This window comes from Phocoena sinus, chromosome 4 (genome assembly GCF_008692025.1).
Source record: "Phocoena sinus isolate mPhoSin1 chromosome 4, mPhoSin1.pri, whole genome shotgun sequence".
NCBI classification, from domain to species: domain Eukaryota; kingdom Metazoa; phylum Chordata; class Mammalia; order Artiodactyla; family Phocoenidae; genus Phocoena; species Phocoena sinus.
In genome coordinates this window covers 20,348,358-20,375,643 of record NC_045766.1, presented here as the reverse complement: position 1 = coordinate 20,375,643, position 27,286 = coordinate 20,348,358, and the positions used below count along the sequence as shown (strand labels likewise).

General features: G+C 45.6%; 1 protein-coding gene across 6 annotated transcripts; it reads left to right on the top strand.

Annotated features, from left to right (window-relative positions):
* Positions 1-666: 666 nt before the first annotated feature.
* On the top strand, positions 667-27,076 carry RBP2 (retinol binding protein 2). 6 transcript variants are annotated; one of them, XM_032630435.1, is made up of 5 exons: positions 667-685; positions 6,487-6,609; positions 20,133-20,311; positions 25,087-25,188; positions 26,718-27,076. In XM_032630435.1, the coding sequence occupies exons 2-5, from the start codon at positions 6,537-6,539 to the stop codon at positions 26,766-26,768; spliced, it is 405 nt and encodes a 134-aa protein (XP_032486326.1). In that variant the 5' UTR covers positions 667-685; positions 6,487-6,536; the 3' UTR covers positions 26,769-27,076. The 6 variants fall into 6 exon arrangements, with proteins under 6 accessions (XP_032486326.1, XP_032486325.1, XP_032486322.1 ...); XM_032630434.1 differs by lacking the exon at positions 667-685 and adding an exon at positions 716-733; XM_032630431.1 differs by lacking the exon at positions 667-685 and adding an exon at positions 1,030-1,090.
* Positions 27,077-27,286: the final 210 nt, after the last annotated feature.

The following is a 27,286-nucleotide window of genomic DNA, read 5'->3' as shown; positions in this document are numbered from 1 at the left end:
TCAGGGTTTTTTGTATTTCCATACAAATTGTGAAATTTGTGTTCTAGTTCTGTGAAAAATGCCATTGGTAGCTTGATAGGGATTGCACTGAATCTGTAGATTGCTTTGGGTAGTATACTCATTTTCACAATGTTGATTCTTCCAATCCAAGAACATGGTATATCTCTCCCTCTGTTTGTACCATCTTTAATTTCTTTCATCAGTGTTTTATAGTTTTCTGCATACAGGTCTTTTGTCTCCCTAGGTAGGTTTATTCCTAGGTATTTTATTCTCTTTGTTGCAATGGTAAATGGGAGTGTTTCCTTAATTTCTCTTTCAGAGTTTTTCAACATTAGTATATAGGAATGCTGGAGATTTCTGTGCATTAATTTTGTATCCTGCTACTTTAACAAATTCATTGATTAGCTCTAGTAGCTTTCTGGTAGCATCTTTAGGATTCTCTATGTGTAGTATCATGTCATCTGCAAACAGTGACAGTTTTACGTCTTCTTTTCTGATTTGGATTCCTTTTATTTCTTTTTCTTCTGTTTGCTGTGGCTAAAGCTTCCAAAACTATGTTGAGTAATAGTGGTGAGGTTGGGCAACTTTGTCTTGTTCCTGATCTTAGAGGAAATGGTTTCTGTTTTTCACCATTGAGAAAGATGTTGGCTGTGGGTTTGCCATATATGGCCTTTATTATGTTGAGGTAGGTTCCCTCTATGCCTACTTTCTGGAGGATTTTTTTCATAAACAGGTCTTGAATCTTGTTGAAAGCTTTTTCTGCGTCTATTGAGAGGATCATATGGTTTTTCTCCTTCAGTTTGTTAATATGGTGTATCACATTGATTGATTTACATATATTGAAGAATCCTTGCATTCCTGGGATAATCCCCACCTGATCATGGTGTATGAGCCTTTAAATGTGCTGTTGGATTCTGTTTGCTAGTATTTTGTTGAGGATTTTTGTATCTATGTTTATCAGTGACATTGGCGTGTAGTTTTCTTTCTTTGTGACATCTTTGTCTGGTTTTTGTATCAGGGTGATGGTGGCCTCATAGAATGAGTTTGGGAGTATTCCTCCACCTGCTTTATTTTGGAAGAGTTTGAGAAGGTAGGTGTTAGCTCTTCTCTAAATGTTTAATAGAATTCTCCTGTGAAGCCATCTGGTCCTGGGCTTTTGTTTTTTGGAAGATTTTTAATCACAGTGTCAACTTCAGTGCTTGTGATTGGTCTGTTTATATTTTCTATTTCTTCCTGGTTCAGTCTCGGAAGCTTGTGCTTTTCTAAGAATTTGTCCATTTCTTCCGTGTTGTCCAATTTATTGGCATATAGTTGCTTGTAGTAATCTCTCATGATCCTTTGTATTTCTGCAGTGTCAGTTGTTACTTCTCCTTTTTCATTTCTAATTCTACTGACTTGAGTCTTCTCCCTTTTTTTCTTGATAAGTCTGGCTAATGGTTTATCAATTTTGGTCATCTCCTCAAAGAACCAGCTTTTAGTTTATTGATCTTTGCTATTGTTTTCTTCATTTCTTTTTCATTTATTTCTGAACTGATCTTTATGATTTCTTTCCTTCTGCTAACTTTGGGGGTTTTGTTGTTCTTCTTCTTCTTTCTCTAATTGCTTTAGGTGTAAGTTTAGGTTATTTATTTGAGATCTTTCTCATTTATTGAGGTAGGTTTATATTGCTATACACTTCCTGCTTAGAACTGCTTTTGCTGCACCCCATAGGTTTTGGGTGGTCGTGTGTTCACCGTCATTTATTTCTAGGTTGTTTATTGATTTCCTCAGTGATCTCTTGGTTATTCAGTAGTGTATTGTTTAGCCTCCATGTGTTTGTATTCTTTACAGATTTTTTCCTGTAATTGATATCTAGTCTCATAGCGTTGTTGTCGGAAAAGATACTTGATATGATTTTAATTTTCTTAAATTTACCAAGGCTTGATTTGTGACCCAAGATATGATCTATCCTGGAGAATTTTCTATGAACACTTGAGAAGAAAATGTATTTTGTTATTTTTGGATGCAATGTCCTATAAATATCAATTAAGTTCATCTTGTTTAATGTATCATTTAAAGCTTTTATTTCCTTATTTATTTTCATTTTGGATGATCTGTCCATTGGTGAAAGTGGGGTGTTAAAATCCACTACTATGATTGTGTTACTGTCAATTTCCCCTATTATGGCTGTTAGCATTTGCCTTATGTATTGAGGTGCTCCTATGTTGGGTGCATAAATATTTACAATTGTTATATCTTCTCCTTGGATTGATCCCTTGATCATTATATAGTGTCCTTCTTTGTCTCTTGTAATAGTCTTTATTTTAAAGTCTATTTTGTCTGATATGTGAATTGCCACTCCAGCTTTCTTTTGATTTCCATTTGCATGGAATATCTTTTTCCATCCCCTCACTTTCAGTCTGTATGTGTCCCTAAGTCTAAAGTGGGTCTCTTGTAGACAGCATATATACAGGTCTTGTTTTTGTATCCATTCAGCCAGTCTGTGTCTTTTGGTGGGAGCATTTTGTCCATTTACATTTAAGGTAATTATCGATATGTATGTTCCTATTCCCATTTACTTAATTGTTTGGGGTTTGTTATTATAGGTCTTTTCCTTCTCTTGTGTTTCCTGCTTAGAGAAGTTCCTTTAGTATTTGTTGTAAAGCTTGTTTGGTGGCGTTGAATTCTCTTAGCTTTTGCTTGTCTTAAAGCTTTTAATTTCTCCATTGAATCTGAATGAGATCCTTGCTGCATAGAGTAATCTTGGTTGTAGGTTTTTCCCTTTCATCACTTTAAATATGTCCTGCCACTCCCTTCTGGCTTGCAGAGTTTCTGCTGAAAGATCAGCTGTTAACCTTTTGGGAATTCCCTTATATGTTATTTGTTGTTTTTCCTTTGCTGCTTTTAATATGTTTTCTTTGTATTTAAATTTCGGTAGTTTGATTAATATGTGTCTTGGTGTGTTTCGCCTTGGATTTATCCTGTATGGGACTCTCTGTGCTTCCTGGACTTGATTGACTATTTCCTTTCCCATGTTAAGGAAGTTTTCAACTATAATCTCCTTAAGTATTTCTCAGTCCCTTTCTTTTTCTCTTCTTCTTCTGGAACCCCTATAATTCGAATGTTGGTACATTTAATGTTGTCCCACAGGTCTCTGAGACTGTCCTCAATTCTTTGCATTCTTTGTTCTTTATTCTGCTTTGTGGTAGTTATTTCCATTATTTTATCTTCCAGGTCACTTATCTGTTCTTCTGTCTCTTTTATTCTGCTATTGATTCCTTCTAGAGAATTTTTAATTTCATTTATTGTGTTGTTCATCATTTAACCTCTATTTCTTATAAACATCTAGTGAATCAACAATTATAGCCTCCTTAGCACATGTTTACTTCATATCAGTCAGCTAACCTCTCATGTGGGCATAATGAGGGATTTTAGTTTTGGTTGAAATTAATATTTTTACATAAACAATCATGAATGAATACATGAATAAGAACATTTTTATTAAGTAAAATTTACATACAATAAAAAGGAAGAGATATCAATTGTAGAGTTTGGGTTTTGGCAATTTTCTTACAACAACCATCTCAACTGTAGCACATTTTCATCTTACCTCCACAAGAAATATTCCTTGTGCCCTTTCCTATTTCACCTTCTCTTCCCATACCCATTAAGCCATGGCCTATTTTATTACCATTACAGATGAGATTTGGTTTTTTCTAGACTTTCATATGAATGGAAACATGCAGTATGTGATTTTTTTCTGTCAAGTTTCTGCCCCTCAGCATAATGTCTGAGATTCATCCATGTTGTTATATATATCAGGAGATTGTTCCTTTTACTGTTGAGCAGTATTCCATTGTGTGAATACACCACAATTTGTTTTTTTATTAACTTGTTGATGGATGTTTGGGTTATTTCCAGTTTGGGGCTATAATATGTGAAACTATTTTAGTTTTGAAAACCCTCATATTTTAATGAAGTTGGCTGAGTTAATAACTCTTATTCAAAAGTATTTCCCCTTATGCCTCTAGGATATTTTTCCATCACTGTCTTCCATCAGAGTTGTTGAGACGTCTGATACCATTTTAACTATTGTATTGTTTCTCTATAGGTAATCTATATGGTTGTTTTTGTTTTCTCTGTAAGATTTTAGAATTTTATTTGTATCTTGAGGTTCTAAATTTCCACCAGTGTGTTCTGTGGTATATATATCCTGGGTAATTTCCTTAGCTTTCTCTTCCAATTTACTAATTCTCTCCTCAGCTGTGTTTAATCAGCTGTTTAACTCCTCTATTACCTTTTTACTTTTAATGACTATATTTTTAAATTTCTACTACTCTCTGGTTATTTTTAATCTATCTTTTAAAAGAATCATTTTATGCTTTTTTATGTTTTTAAGTGCTTTTAAATTTCTTTAATTTTAACATACTTATTTTATACTTTATATCTGACAATTTTTATTATCTGAAGCTCTTGGAAGTCTAATTGGACTGTATGTTTCTGCTGGTGCTCACTTTTTGGTGGATTATTTTCATGTGTGTTTTGCAATTTTGGATTATGTGCTCACAATTGGCATGGCTTTATCACAGAGAGTTCTGGTTGGTCTGGGTTGAAGTTGTGTCACTCCAGATAGCTTTTACATTTACTTCTTTCCAGCAGCCTATAAGTATTGTAAGCTCAAGACTGCATTTATTTTAATATATTGACTACCAGGCAGCATAAATTCAAACCCCAAACTAGAGTCAGAACAGCAAAGTACCTTTTTTTTAACTCATGTAGAACCCAGGCCAAATAAATTTTCTTGTTGTCTCTAGGTAGATTTTGATTATTTCACACTCTCAATGAGGGATTAGTCCATCAAGTATTTTGGCTTTATGCAAGCATCTCAGTTTCAACTTCCTGCCTTACACAGGGTAAATGACCCCCAACCCCACCCCCATGCCCATTAAAACCTAAGTCCCTGGCTTTTTGCAACTGGCAAACACATTCTTGTCCCTGGTCTCCTCCCCTACGTGGCCAGCTTATTGTTACTTTCTTGCAAGGGAGGCCTACAGGGAACTCAGGTAGGAATCGGAATCTGAGCCTGGAGGGGAATACCTAGCTCCCAGGAGGCTGAGTGCTCAGCTTACAGCAGATTCTGGCTGGACTTCAAAGGATGAAGCCCAAGGCTCCCTATCTGTCCACTTTTGATGCCTTCACTCATTCCATTTGTAGTGAAGTTGTCCTTTACTCCCCTCTTCCCTTCATCCTACATTGGTCTTTTGAAAACAGCTGGGTCAATTTTTACTGTGTGTCTTTCTGACTCCAGTATATTTACTGAAAAATAAATGTGTCGTTTTATACCTCTCAAACCACACACAGCAGAACCATTTGCTTAGATTTCATAGCACGAGGATATATACATTAGAGCTTCAAAGTGTCAAGATTAAAACTGGGGACTCATGGTTTATCCATCTCAGCTCACACCTCCATTCTTCAGAGTGTAGGAGCCCCTGCTCAAGCCCCAATTCTCAGAACCACGTGTCAGAGCAGTAAGCCAACCCATTTTCTGACCCACTGGGATAGCCAGTATGGAGAACAGTCCTGAACCGAGAGTCCTTGACCAAATGCCAGCCATGAGATTCACCTTAGTCAGGTGATCTTCAGCTTTTTCCTGGGGTCTAAAGCAGAGTCCCACTACCCTGCTGCCCTCCATCTGGCCTCCCTCTGGGTCCTGCTTGCTTTTAGTAGATTCATGCTCTGAGAAAATGCTTTTCTTGAGTAACCCCACTGCGTAGATGCTCTCAGGGTACCTTGCTGGGAAGCAAGTGAGAATCAGGTTCTCAAGTCAAACCACAACCCAAGCTGCCCTTTCCAAGCTGAACTTAGCACACTGTCTTAACAAAGCTCTTTTCCTTAGAAAGAACTTTGGAGCCAGACAGGCCTGAGTTTGAATCCCAGTTCGGCCACTGACCAGTAGTTATTAGGCATGTGATTTAACCTCCCTGAGCCTTTCTCACCTGTAAAATGGAGATGGTTAAACATAGCTCAGGGCTCTTGTAAGAAAACAAGATGAAGGGTGTCTCCTGCCCAACGCAAAGTAGAGTAGAGGCCCACAGGCGTGAGTTCCCATCTTCGTGACTTTACCAGCCAGGCCAGAAGTTCTGGCTACACAGCTGAGAGACTCCAGGTTTGAAGCCTGGGATCTGATGGCCTGTTGTGTATGTTGGGTGGGTACTGGGTGTTTGCTGCACAGAGTATTCTGCATGGGGCCAGGGGCTCTGTGGGAGCCCAGCCAACCAAAAATGAGCTATTCCAGGCCTTGTGTACGTTGGAGGTCACAAGGACACCCACGCCAGACCACGTCAGGTTTTGAGCATGGGTTGCTCATGGTCCTGCTGAATTTTGCAAAGGAAAGGAAAGTTCCTTTGGGCTGTGCTTTTGACCTTTGAGCGTGTTATCTTCAAAGCCATAAACCTGGTCCGCTGGATTATAAAAGTAGCTCATTCTAACATGTTCGCCCTGCAGCCTGCTCCTTGCCGTCCAGCACACACCCACGGTAACCAAAGGCCACCACCATGACAAGGGACCAGAATGGAACCTGGGAGTTGGAGAGTAATGACAACTTTGAAGGCTTAATGAAGGCTCTGGGTAAGGGGGTTGCCAGAGGTGGGAAAGGGGGAGGAGGTGGGAAAGGGAGAGGGAGGGCACTGTGGAGCTCCCCAGACCTGTGTGCAAGCCTCACTCCTCGCTCTTTACCAGCTGTGTAATATCAGGCAAGTCACACTCATTCTCTGAGGCTCAGATTCCTCATCGACAAGTTGGGAGCAATAATAAATGAGGCTATGTCTAGAATGTCCTTGGCGTACAGAAGAGATTCACTGAACGGGGGAGGCACACGCACGCATATGTGAGGAAAGCCAGACTTGTGAGGAAAATGCAGTAGCTCCCCTGCCTTGTGATTGCCATCTCTTAGATAACAAGTTGGATCTGATATGATGCACAAATGACCCCTGCATTGCTCTTTCATTAGTCTTGTAGTGGAGAAGAACAAAAAAGAGTAGATAACAAATCTCTCAGCCTAGAGAAAATCAGGCTAGGAAAGGCTTTCATCATATACATCAAACAACTCACTGCTCACCTGACTTCTGAATTAGGCTCCAAGCCAGGGGCTCCATCACCATGTGTCCTGAGTTGACTCTCCTGTGGGATCTCTTGTGGGGCTGGCAGAAAACACACAAAACCAGAGCAAGTGGGCCCACACAGGGGAGCTCACTTTTGGGGGCAGATATTATAGGCCAGGCCCCGGCAAGGAGCATTGGCTGCCTGTCCTTATTTCTGCAATGACCTCCTGATCACCTTTTCTAGCTTTAGATCTCTCCGCATAGGGAGTTCCCAGCTGGAACTTCTCTACGTGAAGCATGAAAAAAAAGGGCTGCGGGTGCGATCTGAGACCCAATAATTTGGATGTGATGATGGGAAGTCTCATCAGGAATGGGAATTGTGGGTTTTTCTGTGCAAATCACTTCTAGCTTGATGACACTTCTACCGTGTCAACAAACAAGGAGAGCTCATGTGACATGTTTTGCAATTTACAGAGGTTGGAAATTTCTTCATGTACTTTAGACATGTTTACAACACTGGATAGCTTTTTTCCCCCTCCTGGCTACAGAATGTTACCAATATACTTGGGAGAGGGGGGAGAAGACAAAAATCCCCGTATCAGAACCCTAACCCTGTCGCCCCTGCTTTTAGCACCCTGAGTGAGACTAGAAATGGAGTCCTGCTTCCATACGTGAGTAAATGGGCTGGAAATGAGCTCAGAACTAGAATTCTGAACAAGATCATACAGAAGAGGAAACAAAACCAGTGGGCCAGCTGAGGCTTTCTCTCTGACCTTGACCAATATTTTAACCTTTCCGCACCAGTCTCCTCATCCACCAGATAGAGAAATAACACCAGCCTTGTTTCTCCAGATGATGTTAGTGGTTGTTTTGAATGATTGAAAGTACTTTAACAAGAGCTATTTGGTGGTTTCAAGCTTTCAGCAGTGAACTGAACAAGCCCAACTCAGAGAATATAATAAGAAAGCAATTTTGTGTCCTTTGTTGCTTATTCTTAAATTATATAAAGTCCTACGGTGGCTTTAGGTACAAAATCGAGTCTCAGTTTAGTTTTCGGCTGTACAGGTTGGGCCCCTGCAGCCCCTCTTTCTAGTCTTAAGGTGAGAGGCAAGCACTCCTGTCACCATCCCCTATTCCTTCTGGGGGATGCCGGGATGCAGGGCACCCTGTCAGCTCTGTGCAAAAAAATCCTCTTCCTAAAAGCAGCCTTCCTCTGGACTCTTTCACACCCACTTACACCCTCCTTGTGCAGGAGGGGTGCGTGGATCGTGAATGTGATGTTTGGATGTCTCTGTCCAGGAGGTTTTGGAGGGAGTGGCCTTTCCAGTTCTCCTTGGTATCGGACACCTCTTATCTCAGAGCTACAGTCATGACTTCCAATTCAACAACTTAACTACATTGATTTCACTGTAATGAGCAAACAGGTTGACCCCTTTGTACGAGTCTCTGCAGTGGAGAGGGGTGGGCTCCCACTTTCCTGATGGAGATTAACACCATAGAGGGTGGTACTAGCTAAACCCAGAATGTGGATGTGCTTGGTGCCTCGGTTTACCCAGCTGCTGATGGCCTACAGTATCTCTCAAGGGCTCAGCCAGAAGCAGCCGGGTGGGGCTGCCTCCCACAATTGAATCTGCTGAAAGCAACCCAGCAGGAACTTCCCTGGTGGCCCAGTGGTTAAGACTCCATGCTTCCAATACAGGGTATATGGGAACTATGCCATGTGGTGTGGCCAAAAAAAAAAAAAACCAAAATGCAACCCAGCAGATCTGTACAATTTCCTCCACATCCACCCCACAAGACAGGGGTTGCTTTCCCAACACTGACAAGTCAGTGAAGCTTGTCTTCTTGCCCTTTTGAGCGCGAAGCCCTTCGCATTTGGGAAAAACATATGTGGAGATCCTCCCAAATCCCCAGATATGAAAATATCACTAAGTATAACTCCATTCCCTGCCAAAGAGCTGTCTCTTTCTTAGATGTTAATCCCTAGCACCAGGGAGTCGGCTTTCTCTGTGGGCCTGGCGGCTGGTTCCCTAGGAAGGAGATACTCCTGTCGAGAGGTGGGTCTGGGGACAAACTGTCTTTGTTCCCAGTTGGTGACTCACTCCACCCCCGCCGCCTCCCCACATGACCTGGCTGCCAGCCTCAGCAATGACACATCAGGGCAACCTTTGGGTTTGCCCCAAATTTTCAAAGTCATTCGCTGTTCAGAGAATGGGTGACAAGGGTAGATTGTACCTCCTCTCCTGCTTTCTTAGATCTCCTGTTTCCTGAGGCCCTAGAATCTTTCTTGGCAGTGAGGAGAGCAGCTGGTGAACTCCTCTACCCTGAGGAAGCTGTCATGCCCTGAGGTCCTCCTTCAGCTTGGATCGGGGAGTCAGGGAGTGGAGAATTGGTCTTCAGTCTAAAGGGCAGACCTCTCAAAGTGAGGTCCCCATGCTGTGAAAGAACACTTGGAGAGAGTCCATTCACTCTGCCCTGGAGTGAGACCAGCACTGCACGTACCTGGGGAATCATTCAGCTTCTTTACCAAAGCTTTAGACGACGCCCGTGGAAGCCAGGGACGGTGCCATCTGCAGCAGGCCCGGGCCCAGCCTCTGTTCTCAAAGAGATCAAACTGGTGCAGGGAGTCAAGCTATAGCTGTGTACAAATTGCATTCCTGTTCTCTATTATAGTGTGATAAATCACCCCCAAAACGTGGTGGCTTGATTTTATTATACAGTGATTTTATCATCGTCTCTCATAGTTATGGGAACTGACCAGGTTCACATAGGGGGTTCTTGCTATGAGGCTCTCATTCCATTGCGGTAGGACAGTGGCTGGGGCCAGAGCCATCTCAAAGGCTTCTGGCTCCTGTGTCTGACAGTTGGTGCTGGCCAGCCACTGAGACCTCAGAAGGGGCTGTGGATATCTAAACGTGGTGACCCATGTGGCCTGCATTTCCTCATAGCACTCTGGTTGTGCCTAAAGAGACAGGAGGCAGCAGCTGAATGACCTTTTATAACCCAGACTCAGAAGTCACACAGCATCACTTCCGCCATATTCTATTGGTTGAAGCAGTCATGAGCCCACCCACATTCAAGGGGAAGGTACATAGACCCCGCCTCTCAAAATGTCAAAATCCTATTGTAAGAACAGCCTGTAGGATGAGAGGTGGTGGTATTGCAGCCATTAAAGAAAGTATAGTCTGCCACAGATGGGACAGTGGGTGATTCTGTCCCTTGGGCCTGAAAGGGCTGTGGTGACAATAGAACAGTGGTGACCGGAAGTGTGTGCGCTGAATGGTGATGGATGGTAACTAGACTTGTGGTGGTGATCACTCTGCAGTCTATACAGATGTTGAATTATGATGCTGTACACCTGAAATGTACATAATTTTTTAAAACAGTGTGTGTGGCAGTGAAGGTGGAGGGAGCTACAATAGATGGATCGTTGACGGTTTCCTGAGTACTTCTGGGTGGGGTTTTGAAGGAAGGAGAGGAGTGCTCTACACAAGGATAGAGTCAGGTCTGGACCTGTAAGCATGTGCCAAGGTCAGGCTGATGAGGATGTGGGCGGCCAAAGGAAGCAGAAGCCATATTACCAGGGAGTGAAGTGCAAGGGCGGCCGCAGGGGTAAGAGGAGTCAGAGAGGTACCAGGGCTGGATCTTGAAGCGGTGTGACACCATGTGTGATCATCACCCAGGGACATCAGGTAAGGAGAGGGTCCTGGGAAGAACAGTGTACAGAGGAGAGAAGGGCCATGATCACACTGACAGCCAGGGCGTGAATAGATCAGCAGAGACAGTCAGAGAACTGAAGGAGGAAGTGGCTGCAGTCGTCCTGGGAAGACGCGAGAGCAGTGTCAAGGAGGGTGTCCAAGAGGTTGTCCATAGCCGGAAACTGACTAGATTTGGTAACTAAGTGGAGAAGAAGCAGGGGGTGAGCCTAAGAAATAAAACCCCATCATGTAACTTTAATCAGGAAGACAGGAATGTATAATGGAAGGCATCTGTTCCAAAAGTACTCAGGGACTTCCCTGGTGGTCCAGTGGTTAAGAATCCACCTGCCAATGCAGGGGACACGGGTTTGAGCCCTGGTCCGGGAAGATCCCACATGCCGAGGGGCAACTAAGCCCGTGCGCCACAACTACTGAGCCCGTGCGCCACAACTACTGAAGCCCGCGCGCCTAGACCCCATGCTCTGCAACAAGAGAAGCCACCGCAATGAGAAGCCCGTGCACCGCAACGAAGAGTAGCCCCTGCTCGCCTCAACTAGAGAAAGCCCACGCGCAGCAATGAAGACCCAGCACAGTCAAAAATAAATAAAAATAAAAATACTCAGTTAACATTAAACTTAGACATATTTTAGGAAATCTTTGTTCAATAATTTGTAACCATTAGGAAAAATCCAGTTCTCTTAATTCACAAAAGAAGGTGGGGATCATCTTCTATGAAGAGCATCTTTTCATTGAAATCAACATGTACAGATTTAAAAGAGCAGTGGCGGGGCTTCCCTGGTGGCGCAGTGGTTGAGAATCTGCCTGCTAATGCAGGGAACATGGGTTCGAGCCCTGGTCTGGGAGGATCCCACATGCCGTGGAGCAACGAGGCCCGTGAGCCACAACGACTGAGCCTGCACGTCTGTGTTGTTCAGGCAAGAAATGATGATGGTTGGTTTAGGGTGGTGCCCAGGGCTGGAGAAGAGAGGACAGATTCAGTGTATATTTTGATGGTAAAGCTGACAGGGCTTGCAGATAAAAATGAAGCGAGAGGAAATGGAAGAAATGAAGACGGCCCCCAGGCTTAGGCCTGAATAGCTGGGAAGGCTGTGGCCCTATCAGCTGACATGGGGAAGACATGGCGGGGAGTGAGTTTGGACAGGGGTGCCAGACAGGCGGGAATGCGTTAAGAATTCTGATTTACATCTTTTGATTACAGATGCCCATTACCCATCCAAGTGGAGTATTAAAATTGGCATGTTGATATAAGATCTAGAGCTTAGGGTAGAGCCAGGGATAGAGCCAAAGGAATGCTTGCCATTTTAAGGAGTGAGGAATCTGAAGGTCAGGGAAGTGAAGGAACTTTCCTGGGATCACTTGTGGCTGGAAACTGGTGTTGCTCAGAGAGGAGCCTGGTCTGCCTGCTTCTAGCCCCCAAGCACTTGCCATAGCTCGGTTCCAGGTGCAGGTGCTAAGCGTGGGGTTAGGGGAGGGGGAGCTTCGTGCTGAGCAAAGTTCATCAGGATGGGGACCTCCGGAGCAGGCGGGCAGGACCCTCAGATACATTGCAAGAGGGTCACTCGGAGTCCCTGGGTAAAAATGAATGAATGAATACATGAATGAATGAATGAATGTCTGATTAGCCAAAGAGGAGTTAATTTCACGGCATTTGGATTCCTGCCAGTGCTCACAAGTCAATAAAGTTGGACACTGGCCAAAGACTTTGCTTGTGTGGCATCTAGTTGGACCTTCAAACAGGGACAGTGCTGTAGGTGGGAAAAGCCCAGGTGAAGATAAGTTTGGTCCCTTCCTATGGGTCTCCCCTGGCGTGTAGTGGCAGCTTCTCCTCCTCGACCCCCATCCCAATGGTGCAGACTAGATTATGTAGGGGGGGAGGTGAAAAGTACAAGGGGAGCAGGGAGGCACCCCAGGGTCTCCAGCCTGCCTCTGCTGGCTAGGCAAGGGTTTGAATGCATTTGGAGGTGTCCCTGAGGGTAAGAGAGAAGGAGGCAGGAAGGGGCAAAAACAGTTCCTCTTTCCATGGATTATCTGGAGGAGGAAATGACATGGAAAGACGGAGAAGATTGCTCTTCCACTCTGCTTCTCACAATGCCTGAGTGCTGAGGATTTGTGAAGTAAGGAGTTCAGGTTCGAAGCCCGTGGAAGCTGCACTTAGAATGGGTTCCAGGTTTCATAGGATGAAACGTGTGTATTTCTGCTCTTTAATTTACAAATCGCGTCTACCCTTTTAGGCTACAACTTTAGCTTTTTCCACAAGCATATTACAAAGCATTTTAATGTTGAGTAGCATACTCATATTTCAACTTTATGGCCTGCATTGTTCAAAATGCAGTTATGAAAAGTATGCTTTAATAAAGTCACTTCAGTGTTTTCGTTTTTTCTTCTGCAGCAGCTATAAGCCATATATATTATTCAGAAATAGCTTGCCTTTGTACGTTTTCCTCTGAGATAGAAATTCATTTCACCTGGCTATAAATCAGGCTCGGAGATACCTTTAATCCAGAAAAGCAGATGAAACATATTTGATAACCCTGGTGTTCAAACACCATACCAGGAAAATAATTTTCCCTGCAAAGTACAAAGAGTAAGTGTTTTTGTAGTCTGTGTGTGTATGCCTGTGTATTCTACAGCTGCAGTTAAACGTTTCCTTTTGATTAGAAATATCACAAATCCACCAACAGAATGTTTGGCTTCCTTCCTTGGAGTGGAGCAGAGGTGTCATGATTAACTAGCCTGCGCCCACAGTGAAGGGTAGCCAAGAGGCCAAGCCATTTTTCAACCCAGAGAAGAAGCAATGTTTGATTCAATTTGCATAGAGCCCCTAGTAAGATTCCCCGGCTCTGGTCCGAAAGACTGACTGGGGGTGGTGTTTCCAGGACAAACCTCTTCTCTTGGCAGTAGACATTTTTAGCTGTGATCTACCTCTCTGGGCAACCAGGGACAAGCAGTAATTTCCATTTGGGGAGACTTAAACACAGTGTGTTTTAGTGGTGAACAATGAACAGAACGTGTTTGTAGGCAAATTGCCAGGAGTGCTGTCCTAGCTGGGCAACTCTGAACCAGCCACTTAAATTCTCTGGGCTTTGATTTCCACATCTGTGGAAGGAAAATAGACTTGCTCTCTGAAGACCACTTAAATTTAGACTTCTAAATTTCTCTGTAATTCCCAATTCTTCCTTAGTACAGTTGACCCTTGAACAACAGTGGGGGCGGAGGCAGCAGTGGTGTGTTAGGGGCCCTGCTCTCCGTGCAGTCAAAACTCTGCGTGTAACTTATGGTTGGCCCTCCGTATATATGTGGTTCCTCCGTAACCGTGGTTCTGCATCCATGGATTTAACCAACCGCAGATGGTGTAGTTCTGTAATTACTATTGAAAACAATCCACATGTAAGTGGACCCGTGCCGTTCAAACCCGTGTCTTTCAAGGGTCAACTGCAGTTTTGCCTGGTGCCCTCCCCTCCGTTTCATCTGGTTAACTCATGACCTGTGGTTTTCTTTCCTCAACTCCTAACTGTGTCTCCAGCATGGTTTAGCACAGCCTAAACTTCTCCTCACTCAGCACAGAGGGCTAGAGCAGGAACTAAAGTCGTTTCTACCCTTTGGTCAACCTATGGAATGACGAAACCAGTCCATGCAAAAAAAAGGTTTGGCCAGGCTGGATTAAACGCCCATGTGACAGGCCAGGGCTATGTGACGAGGGAGAGGGTAGATCAGCCACCATTCTGACTGTTTCTTCAGAGTCCAGGACACTTGGGCTGCAGGGAATGGCAGATGGCTGTGGAGATGCATAAACATGGCCTGAATATTTCACTCTGGACTGAATGCCGATCTGACCACTGTTTGACCAGAGGGCAAAAGGCCAAGGAGTGGAGGCCAATGTGCATCAAATACCCCCCAGCTCCTCGGCACTGTGTAAAGCATTTTTGCCATTATTTTAACTGAATCCTTACATAAATAACCCTATGAGATAAGCTTTCTTTTCCCCATTTTACTGTGAGAAACAGGCTCAGAAAGGGAAAGTGACTTCTCTGAGGTCACAAAGATGGGAGATCAGAGACAGGATTTATGCCTGGATCTGACCCTCACTCTTTTATGCCAGAAGTTCTAAACTTTGGCATGCACAGAATCGCTTGGAAGGCTTATAAAAACAAGAGGGGCCCAACCCCCGTAGGTCTAGGGTGGATCCCAGAATTTACATTTCTAAGAGGATCCCACGTGCTGTGGCTGCTGCCAGCCCAGGGGCCTCACTTTGAGAACCACCATCCGAGACCACGGTGCCCACGTTAACCAAACCATAAGTATCTCCTGAGCTCCTACTGTGTGCGCAGCCCTGGGCCTGGTTCTGTGGGGACACGGGAGCAAAGAGACAGCATCATCCTTGAACTCACAGAGGTGAGACTTGGAGAAAAAAATAATAAACCCCACGAAAGAGAGGAAAATGCCAGGTAGTACCTCCTGTGGGTTAAACCCTGGGCCTGGAAAGCAGGTGAGGAAGGAGGTAAGAAAGAACAGAACATGCTGGAGCAGGCAAGGCTGGGGCTGGGAGGAGAGGGGCAGGGATTCAGGGACCAGATGTGCAGGGAGTATCTGGAAAAATGCAGAGGGCTCCGAGGAAGCCAGCTTATGAGATCTGGGAGTTGATTATGATGGTGCCAGCAACTACCGCTTATGGGGCCATTATCACAAGCCACCAGCCACTGGGCAGATCTCTTCACAAACACCATCAAATTTCATCCTCAAAATAGCCTGATGCAATTAGTAATAACTCTACTTATAGCTACTGGCTCTCTGCTGCTTCCAGATCTGGACCCTAGTGTCCAGCGATGGAGCTGAAGTTAGATGTCACCTGGCCCTTTAGGCTGTGTTTCTGGGGCAGAAGGAGAGAAACACGAATTGGAGTGTAACACGTTAGCCTCTGCCTAGCACAGGCACATGTTTATACCGACTAGAATGCAGAGAACATTCTTTTGCGGGTTTTAGCAGCTTTAAGGAAGGATTCATTGTGAAGTCAGATATAGTTGACCACTTGGTCCTGTCTAGTCTTCTCCTTTCCAAACAGGCCAGCAGTTGCCTTAAACAAGGGATATTACCATAATTTCAGGGACCAAATGACAGAGATAAATGCCTCAGAAAGGGGTTTGTCAAACTTTCCTGTATTATGTTCTGTGGAACCCTGGCCAGCTGGAGATCCCAGCACGGAGGGTTCTACAGCCACCTAAGATTGGGAAAGGCTGCATCTTCTGTCCTGCTCTTGGAGTTACAAAGCATTTTTCCCAGATTAAAATCTCTGTGAAATTCTTCAGTATAGAAAGCAGTCAGCCTGTCTTGGTTTTAATTGCTCATTTCTCAAACTTAGCTGATCATGAGCTCCCCTTTAAAAAATTTTTTTGACCACCAGTCTTTTATAGGCTGAGTCCATGGCAAATACAATGGGGCACCCTGGGCTCTATGAATGCTGGCCTAGATGCCTAGGAGGGTTCACAGCAGCAGAGAGAGCATTTATCTACCCCTATGCCCTGGGGCCTGCAGGCTGTGTGGCTTGGACCTGCCCCAGTACAATTTTGTGTGTGTGTGTGTGGTATGCGGGCCTCTCACTGTTGGGGCCTCTCCCGTTGCGGAGCACAGGCTTCGGATGCGCAGGCTCAGCGGCCATGGCTAATGGGCCCAGCCGCTCCGCGGCATGTGGGATCTTCCCGGACCGGGGCACAAACCCGTGTCCCCTGCATCGGCAGGCGGACACTCCACCACTGCGCCACCAGGGAAGCCCCCGGTACAATTTCACGTGCCACAAAGCTGAAGCTATCAGAAAATGTCCAGCGTTGGAACGTGGTTGCTCCAGCTCCGAATTCTTGTAGAGCCCTAAGCCTAGAAAACAATTGCTGTCTGGTGGGGGCAGTGTGCATGAGCCCTGGAGAACATAAGCTGCCCCAAACAGAGAGGGCTCATCCAGCTGGATCCAGAAGCCCCTGTGGCTCCAGGGGAAACGTAGAGTCAGAAGTTACTGGTATCTTGGGCAGCCACCGGAAGTGCACAAACTGGGGTGGTCTGACGTGATGGGATGGGTCAGCCCAGAGCTCGTGGAGCACGGTGCTGGCCCTGGAGCCAGGCCATCCTGGGTTCAATTACCACCTCTACTGCTTCCTCACTATATAATCGAGGGCAAATGACACAGCCTCTCTGAGCCAGGCTCTTCACTGGTAAAATGGAGAATAATATAGTACTTACCTCGTGTGTTTCTTGGGAGAATGAAGTGAGTGAAGCTTCCCAAGGGAGGTTCCACTATGCGACAGCATTCCTGGTTGGTTAAAAGGCATGGCTAAACTATCACCCCAAATACTACCAAAGGTCCACACAGCATGGCCCCCAGAGTCACCTTACCTAAAACTTAGCTCCTAAGTTCCCCCATAAAATTCTTTACCTCTCTGCTTCTACCTTGGTTACCTAAACTCAGAACCTCTATTTTCACCTCCCAGCTTGATCTTCCACACATCCTTCCAATAATCAAACCCTTGTGATTGCTTTCCACCTGTGTAATCTTAGACAAGTCACTTAACCTCTCTGGGCCTCCACGTCATCACCTATACCATGAGGGATTTTGGCGAGCAAAAGGACCTCAGTCCTTGTCTTCTTTGAGGAAAGAATTCAACAAAGAGACCAAGATTGTAAAGTGGGCACAGAGTTTATTAGAAGCACAGTACGTGTGGGAGAGCACACAAGCAGTTTACTTAGGGCAGAAGCAAGTTACACACTCGAGGGAGAAGAGTGGGGCGTCCTTGGGAGTGAGCGGCACGCAGTAGGGGCAGCTTAGGTTGTTAACATGGGGTTAATCTTCTGGGGCTTAGATGAGGTTGACTCCCCTTTTCCTCCCCTGTGATTGTGTCATCGGCAGTTCCTTATTTGGACTTCCACCAGGCACCATTCTGAATCCTTCCCCTGAGCACCTAAGCGAAACCCACAGGGGTGGGGATGGGGTCAAAACGGCAATGCTAATGATATTATAATGATATTACAATACGGCCAGGGTTACTAGAGGGCGACTTGAGACCCCCCTCTGTGCATGTGTGGGGCTGAGAAGTCCTCTCTGAAGGCAAGAATGAGGAGGCTGCCAGTGGGCTCCTTTGTCTTTCATCCGGTCATCAGCCACCTGTGTGTTTCTATCGCACAGACTCCACGGTTTTCATGGGCAGAGTTTCTTGCTCAGATGTTACAAAGTTTCTGTTTTGGATGCCATTCCTCCATGTGTCCTGGCCTCGTTAATTGCAAAACAAGGAGGTGGCTTTGCCTTCTCCCTAATACCTATGCACGAGGAGGCTGTGCTTGGGCCCAACCTTGATTTTTCCTACCTCATGAGGAGTAGGTGCTTAAACAGTAGCTTTCAAATTTCTTAAATCATTGAAGTCTTTCTCCAAACAGCCCCCTGAGAGGAAATCCAAGGTTTAAAACCACCCAGAGATTCAGGGTCTGAGATGAAGCTCAGAAATCTGTAGTTTTTAACATCTTCCCAGGTGATTCTGATGGGCAGCCATTGGTGAATTCTTAGACCGGGCAAGTTCTCAACCGATGGTAGTGAACAATAGTTGAACAAAGCACTGGCGTGTATACACCAGCTCAGGCCAACTCGAACCTATTTCTCTTTTCAACTTAGGATACAGGTATATAATCCTTTTACCTTCTGGGTTGCCTGTTATTACTTGAAATTATTCCCTGACTTTATACAATTTAGAGTCCAAAAGACCAGCCAAGGTCCTTCCTGGATTCTGCTGTGGTCCAAGCATCCAGCTTGGACCTCTTCTTCTTGGTCCTTTAGGAGAAGGAAGGTGATAATGACCAAAGAGGGATTCAGGAAGAAATGTGTCAGAAGGGAAATGGGGAAAGAGGGTGAGGGAAGTGATGCTTGGCTACCAGGGAAGGACAGCAGAAGGGGTGGGGATGCGACCATCGGAGATGTTCATTCTCCGAATTGAAAGCGGCTCCATGAACTGTTGGTAACTGCTGGTCTCACTCATGGGCACGCTAGTATTTATCCCCCACCAGACAGCACACAGTGTGAAGTTTAATCACCTACTACCATGGAGATGAAGCTGCAATTCTCAGAGAAACGGCCCTCAGTGAATCTGAACTGTTCCTACTTTTGAAGTCGTTATTACCTTGGGTTATGAGTGAATCAATCTCAGTGTTTTTTGAAATCTTCCAGGTAAACTTTCTTTAAAAAAAAAAATTAAAGATTTATATTGGCATCCGAAGATATCTGGAGAATTCACAGGCATAAAGGAGGTCAAAGGTCAAATATGATTTGGCTAGAGACAAAAAGCTTAATGATGTTTGTAGCAAGGGTAGAGATGTAGCAGTTCCAGTATTATCCTGTTTCTACCTCATTTCTATAGGACAGTGACATTTTGGCTTGGGTGACATTTTATACACAATCAGAGGTTAGCAGGAGGTGGACTCAGCACTTAGCTTAGGAAGTGAAACACTCTATTGAAGGGCATGTTCCCTTTTACTTACAAATGGTCTCTCAGAAATGAATAAGATTTTCTTTAAAATATCAAGGCAAAAAAACAGATGTAAATGGAGTAGATGCAGCAAAACCTTGACAATTGTTGAATCTGCATGATGGGTGTGCCGGGTTCCTTGTACTCTCCCCTCTACTTTGGTTTGTTTGAAATCTTTCATAATAAAAATATAAACAATGATTCATCTTTTCCTTAAAAACAACAAAATAAATGTCTGAGCAAGTGTTTATTAAGTGTCTGAAATATGCTTAAGCTGCGCTGGGGCCATGACTGAGGCAGAGCATCCCCCAGATCTGCTGTAAAAATTGAAGTTTGTAGGTATTCTTCCCTTCAGTGGGCATGAAAAAAAGATCCATCTTTACCCAGGATCTAGACTGGTTATTTTTAAACAGTCTTTTTCCTTTTAAGCCGTGAAGTCTTCTGTTCAGCAAACTCTTAGGAGGAAACCAATTATGTCAAATAGATAGAAGGGAGCTGCTGTGAGGGCAGGGGCATGTGCGTGTGTATATGTAGGCGTGTGCGTGTGTATATGTGTATGTGCGCATGGGTGTGCACACACACACACTGGGGAGTTGCAGCTCAGGGGTGCTACCTCCCCTCCCACCAGGGCTCCCGAGGAGATGCCCAGGGACCCTGGGTTTCCCGACCGTTGACTGAGATGCCCAAACTGGCCGTGTGCAAGACAGCTCTCGTTTCCCACTTGAGCAAAGAATGTGGCCGGCCTGAGATCTGCATCTCTGGTCCTGTTTGGCCTTGTTAAAGAAATGAATGCGTCTGGCTGAGCACATCATAACCTCCACAACTCCCTTTGCCAACAGATATTGATTTTGCCACCCGCAAGATCGCCATCCATCTGGCTCAGACGAAGATCATTGAGCAAGACGGCGATAACTTCAAGACAAAAACCAACAGCACATTCCGAAACTATAACTTGGATTTCACAGTCGGGGTGGAGTTTGACGAGTACACGAAGGGCCTGGACAACCGGAATGTTAAGGTACTGACCAGAGTGGAGTTTTCATCTGCATGGTCTTGGTGCAGGGGCTGGCTGTGTAGCTGCACAATGAAAAAATGACAGAAACAACCTGGGAGGCATCAGGAGAGGGGGACCAGAATGGACTTAATGATGCTGGCAATAAGCAAGTATCGAAAGTTTAGTGGGAAGAAGCAGGCTGGCTTCTGCGTGAAGCTTATAAGCCAAGGAGGGATTAAAGGATGCTGACCCCTCCAGGATCCAGGGTAGGAGGCCAACTCATACACTGACATGGGCCTGGCAGGCAAAGCAAAGAGGCCAGGTGGGCTCATAGGGAAGGACGTTGACGGTGCCAGCGGGATAGCATAGCTTCCTCCTGGGAGCAGCTCCCCAGCAGCAGTCAAGCATTGCCATAGAGGACTGAGGCCTCGTGTTGCTAGAATTTTTTTTTCTTTTCAGGAGCTGTTGAGCATTCATATGTTCTTATATGAACTATCTCAATTTTAGATGATCCCAACTGATTTAATTTTTTTTTTTTTTTTAGGAAAATGCAATGCAAATCACACCAAAAAATCAGTAGACTAGATGAAGTCAGTCTTTCTCCAATCCTAGAAACTCCCATAAATCTCTGGCAAGCTTATGGCTTCAGTCTCAGCCTCACCTTAACTCTCAGGTCACAATCGAGGAAATCCTCCATGCATCAGAAGGCACACTTCTAGCCGCTTGAAGCTTTTGGATGTAGGGAGGCCCCTAAAATGAGCAGAGAACTCTGAGTGCAGAGTGGGGAGTTATCTCCAAGCCCGAGAACTGGAGTCTGCAGAGTAGGCAGGCCTGCATCCAAGGGGCTCTTTGTGAATAAGACAGAGGTTGGTAGCAGCGGGGAGAAGTAGGGCAGTGGTGGGAAAGGCGGGGCCATCGGCAGGTCCCCTCTCCTCCTGCATCACCTGGTGGTATCACAGCCCAACAGAAATGGGGGAAAATCCAATCTCAGCCGCATTTAAGGATTCCCGCACCCAAATCTTAGCATCTATACAAGAACGCCGGGGACTGCACGGTCCAGTGCAAGCCCATGTGGTTTATACAGGAGTGGGCAGCTTGAGCCCTTGTGGCACCCACTCCCTCTGTGCCAACGCAGCCACCAAGACCTCTGCCCTGGCTCCCAAGCTGAGGACGGCCGGGCTGAGATTCCTGTGCCCAGGTATCCGTGCTGTCAAGCCTGCAGAGGGCCACCCTCTCAGAGCACCACAACGAAGCAGGACCCACCACCCTGCCCTTCCCCTTTCCCCATGAGCCCCACTCCCCCCAGAACCCCACTCTTCTCTGGTGCTTCCAGGAGTTCCTTCCAAGTCGAAGTCTCAACTCTTCCCCCAAAGCTCTGGCTGCTCTCCCGGGGTGGGGAGGAAAAGCTGTCATCATTCTTTGGGGATGATTCTAAAGCCAAAAGAGCAGGACACATTTTATTTCTCAATCAAGTTGTCCCGCCACATTGATTATCTCAGCCAATGAGTCAGGGTTGAATGACGTTTGGGCTCCTTGAAAAGAAAAGTGGGAAATGGAAAGCCCTTTGGAAATGCTTCCATCAAACCAGTCTTGGCAGGAGACGCTAAGCTCCCGAGCTCCGGAACGGCCCTTTGTAAAATCCCGCCCTGAGGAGTTGCTGGATCAGCAAGCTTTTCAGAGCTGTGTGGCTGCGAGGCCAATTCATCAGACACCAGAAATGATAGGAAAGTCAGTCTCAGAATCTTTGCAACTCTCTGCTGTTCTAACCTAATCAGTTCCAAATGATCCATTTTCCCCTTGCTTCTCAGTTTGGGGCGTGGGCTATTGAAAAGCAGGCCTGTCCTCTCTGACTCATTTTTTATCACCTTTGATGGTGGAGAACTCACTCTTACTGAAATAAGTCATGTCCTTTTGGCCCTTCCTGACCCTTAAAGGGTTCCATTTGTTAACACCTAGGCTTCTGCTTCTCCCTTCCATGCTCTGTCCTCTCTGAGTTCCATCCTCTCTCCAAGATCGGCTCTTAGCCCTGCAGAGAGAGATAATCCCCTTTCTCACTTCTGGTGTCTGCTTTGCCTGAAGCAAAAAGCCAGGGCTAACAAACACACACACACACACACACACACACACACACACACACACACACACACACGAGACTGAGGAGTACTCAGACAGAATTTGCCCAGCCTCCAGCAAAGGGCTGTTCCCATGAGAATCACAACACAGAGCAGGTGCCCTTGGCACTACCTTCTTCCTGTAACTTGACTGCAACCCTTTAGCTGGAGAGGCACGGCAGGGAGTGGGTGAGTCTCTCTCTCTGATTACTTTCTGTTGCCCACCCTTGGTGGCACACCCAAGTGCACAAAAATCTTGCGTCTGTATGCATGTGTGCACTTGCGTGTGCGTGTAGTGCTCCTCTACTCTTGTCCTCGTATTCTCCAGGACTCCACTTCTTAACTCCTTGGTCACCCTCACGAGCCCCTCTGAAAGAGGGGAGACAGATATTCATTCAATCAACATGCGTTAGGTGTCCTTGATGTACAAGACAATATGGGCTGGGGGATTGGAAGACACAGACCTTGCCCAAATAGAAGACGTGAGTCCTTTCTCATCTACGTGGGAGGGATCTCTGGAATATTCCAGACAACATCTCGCTTCCAGAAGAGGAAAGAGAACAACCTATGAATTAAGCTTCTCTAAGACATTCGAAACTGTGAGGCTTAAGATGGTCCTAAAGGAGGAGGAGACATGTTTTCTTTAGAAAACATGTAGAATTTTACTTTTAAATTAATTTGGGGAATATTAATACATATGCATGCTTTAAAAAAAATTAAACACTAAAAAGTGAAACTTCCTTCCTATCCTGGCCCCCAGCTCCTTAGTTCCCTCCCCAAGGGACAATTACTATTAAGGGTTTTTTTTTTGCCTCCTTGGAGAGAACGTGTACAAACATATGCACGCATCCCCATTGCTCCTTTCTTTTACGCACATGGCCCTCCTCCTTGCTTTTTTAACTTAAACTATACACTATGGAGACTGCTCTTCTCTGTAAGTGCAGAACTGCCTTCTCCTTTCAAGGGCTACGGAGCGGGGAGGAACCACACCGTATTTAACCAGCCGCCACTGATGCAATTTATGAGGTTTCCAGGTCTTTGCTGTAACAAACAACGCTGTGATAGGCTGAAGAGTAAAATAAAGAGGAGTAAAATTGTACCTAAAATATATAATATGGTCAAGGTCAAATATTGCTTTAGAAACAGGTAGACTTAACAATCTGTAGAAAACAGATATCTACCAAAAAACAGACCTGAAGTGAATTTTAAAAAACCCAAAAACACGGGTTCGTTTATCACCAACTGGGTTTGCAAGATAGGGAGGAAAATAAACGCCTGGTCCTTAGCATACTATTGTTCATAGAGGCGTAATATGGTTTTGCACATACTTGGAAGAAAACCAACTCACATCAGGATCATTCCCGAGAAAGGGCAGCACCAAGACACCACCACTGCCTGGATGGGAATGATACCGTCAACCTCACATGCAAGCCTAATGTGGACACAGAGGTGGGTGGCCTTGAAGGACCACTTAGGGATAGTACACATCGTCCCTTGGCAGGTACTAAGACAGGTAAAGCGGGGGGAACAGGAGGAAGAGGAACTGGGCCAGGGTGTGAAATTTGTAAACATGTAAATTTAGTAAGAGGGGTTAGAGCCTCTTGTGGTTCAGCCTCTTGTGGCTTCTCCAACCTGCTGGTCAACTCAGCCTTGCTGTCCAGCACAAGCTCTGCATCTCTGCTGCCTTCCCTGTGCTAATTGATCAGCATTGCTGCCTGGAGGAAACCCAGGACCAGGAGAAGGTCCATCTCCCGGTTCTGGATGACAAGGCTGGCTTTGGAGCCATATGTGCAGCCCCCTGCTAACTAGGTAGCTTCCCTGCCTTTATTATTGCCCTACAGTGGGCAGTCCTCACAATGTGTTTCCTGTAGGGAAAATTCTCAGAAGTAAAATTTCTTGGTCAAAGAGTATACACAATGTTATATTTTGAAAGGTAATGTAAAATTGCCCTGCAAAAAGATTCATACCGATTTATATATGCACCAGCCCTGTATGAGGGTCCATGCTTCTCGGTACCCCCTCCAACCCAGTGTGTTATTAGACTCTTTGATCTTTGATCACAGGATGAATTGTATCTGAAAAACAAACAGACTTCACTTGCATTTCTCTTGTTATAAGGGAGGTTGAATGTATTTTCTTATGTTTAAAAGCCATCTGCTAGGGTGTTTCGTTTTGTTTTGTTTTTCCTTGTAAGCTGTTGGTTTGGTGTCCTGTGTTGAAATTCCTGTTAGGTTAATGATTTTTTCCTTATTGATGTACAGGTGTCCTTTGTATGTAAGGAAATCAGGTCTTTGTCTGATATGTGTTACAATTATTTTTCCCAGTTTGTTATTCATCTATTGACTTTGAGGTATCTTTCCCTTCCAGAAATTTTACGTTGTGACATAGTTAAATTCATCATCTTTTCCCCCACCGATTTGGAATGCTGTCTTTACCATATGGTAGAATGGAAGAGTAGAAGTCTTTCAAAGAGAACAGAACTGGCCAAGATAAGTCGGTCTGGCTAGAATGAAGGGTGTATGTGGAAATGAGGCTGGTGGGATGCTGGCGTGGCTGTGGCTGAGAGCTCTGCTCTGGGGACGGAGCAGAAGCCCAGGAGTGGCTGCAGGAAATGCAACTGCAGGTTTACATGTGTTCAGTCCCCATCAAGACCATACATTTGATTTGCCTGGAAACCTCTCATTACAGACTCTGATCACCTGGGAAGGTGACGTCCTCGTGTGCGTGCAGAAGGGGGAAAAGAAGAACCGAGGCTGGAAGCAGTGGGTCGAGGGGGACAAGCTGCACCTGGTAAGTCCCCAGCTCCCCTCCACTCTGCTTATGCCAACCACCGGTTCACCCAGCCAGGCGCTTTGACAAGAAAAATGGCCATGCCCTCCTCCCCTAAGCTCCAGCCAAATGCGTGTGGTCAAATGCGTGAGCCATTCCCATCTGGCTCAGGGGACTCCAGGAGGAAATCTATATGGCTGTTTCTCTGAACGGCTGAAATTAAAAGGAAAGTTCAAGATGCTGAGTTAGGAAGCCGAGATCCAAGGAGAAAGGCAGGGAACCTGTCAAAGGTCAGCTGGGGAAAAATGCGAGGCACAGAATTAAGATGCCCTGGAGGAGGGTGAGACCAGGCCTCCTGAGTGATGTGAGCCTAGGAAGGAGAGGGGTGGCGGCGGGCTCGGGACGCATGGGAGCAGGTTGCACTGGGAACTGCCTGTAGACCGCAGGCACTGGCCTCCTATCCTAAGCTATGTCCACCTGATCCCAAAATATTCTAGTTTAATTTGACACCGGAACAGAGCAGTTGGAATAAATTATTTCTGATTTCCTTGTATAAATTACATCCATCTAGATAGCTTAATTTTTCACCCTTCAGTCTTTAAGGCAAGTGATTTGTCCAACATTCAATAGTGAGAAATCTTTCACTCCTTCATGCATTCAGTCACTCGTTTGTTAAATGAATGGCTCATTTAATGGATGGCTCTTCATTCACCTGTGGAGTCAAGCAGGTACCTGGCTCTGGTGTCAGTATTCATGTCACAGGGTGCCCTACAGAGCCAGCCTTGCCTCACCTGAGTTCTTTACTTCAGAGACAATGTCAATTGGTGATAAATGGGAGGCAGTCACTGTTTTCCATCGACAGTTTTCCCTACCTGCTCCAGTTTGGAAGGTGGATTTTTTTTAATTGTAGTACAAACCCCAACTGTCCCTGTGGCTAAGCCAAGGGATTCATCATCAACTGCAATGATTTTTGTGGTCGTTCCCACACTCGTGTTTTTCCTCTCCTCCCTCAAAGGGTCACGAGGCGCAGATAAGGCCTGGGGGCTCCCTCTGTCCAGATGTCTGCCCAGGCAGGCCTGGAGGAGCCCTTCCGCAGCCCGTGCCCTGTCATTGCCTGTGCTGCCACCAACCAACGTTCTAATCACCAGAGGCCAGAAAATCCACAGGGTGCAGGGACAGCTCACCAGGTGCTTGCCTTCCAAATGCTCCCCACTAGATCCTGCCCTTCTTTGTGGCTTTGCTGCCTTTTATAAATTAAGCGATGTTGCTTTAATCACGAGAGTAGGAGAAATCCTGCTCAAGAGGATAATTTCTTTGCATTTTTCATTTTTATAGTTGTTCAAGCTCAATTCAAGTGTCAAAATCAAATTACTGCTACCTGCAGGGCACGCCAGCTGATTGGGTCTCTGAGAGGCTCTTTGTGCAGAATGACTAAGTGTCCTCTTTATTCCGGCTCCTCCCCCACCCCAACTCGCAGACACCCAGAGGGCTGGGGGTGGGCGGAAGGAAGGCCTGGCTTGTTAGTCACTCACCTGCTTCTGATGTTGCAGGAGCTGACGTGCGGCGACCAGGTGTGCCATCAAGTGTTCAAGAAGAAGTGATGGCCGTGAGAAGTGGGCCCCTTGTCCCCAGCTTCCCCAGAGCCTCTCGAGGAGCCCCATGTCTCCAGATGACCCCTCCCCAGTCTTGCCTTTGCTCACCACAGCCTCAAATGACCCTCAAAAGCACGCGCTCCATGCTCCCCATGAAGAGCTCTCGGCTGGCTTTGGGGAGCAGCCGCAGAAACCCCCTACTCCTGATAGAGCCCATGGAGGCATCTGGATGGGTTTTAAACAGAACGAGTGTGTAACAGTGAGAGACATAGCCATCCTTCCTTGAAAACTGGCATTAAACGAGAAAACAAAAATCACTCCCATACTTTGAAACCCTTCCATCTATTCCCCTTTATTTCTAGAACCGTCACTTTTATCCGCAAGCAAAAGAGGTCATTGCCTGCATGGTGGTTTTCTGTGCAGCTTCTGTTGTTTAGTTTTCAGTTTAGTTTAGCTTCGTTTCTTTGTCGTTAGTTTGGGTGTGGGGTTGTTTTACCTGGAAACACTCTCTGGCCAGCACAACGTAT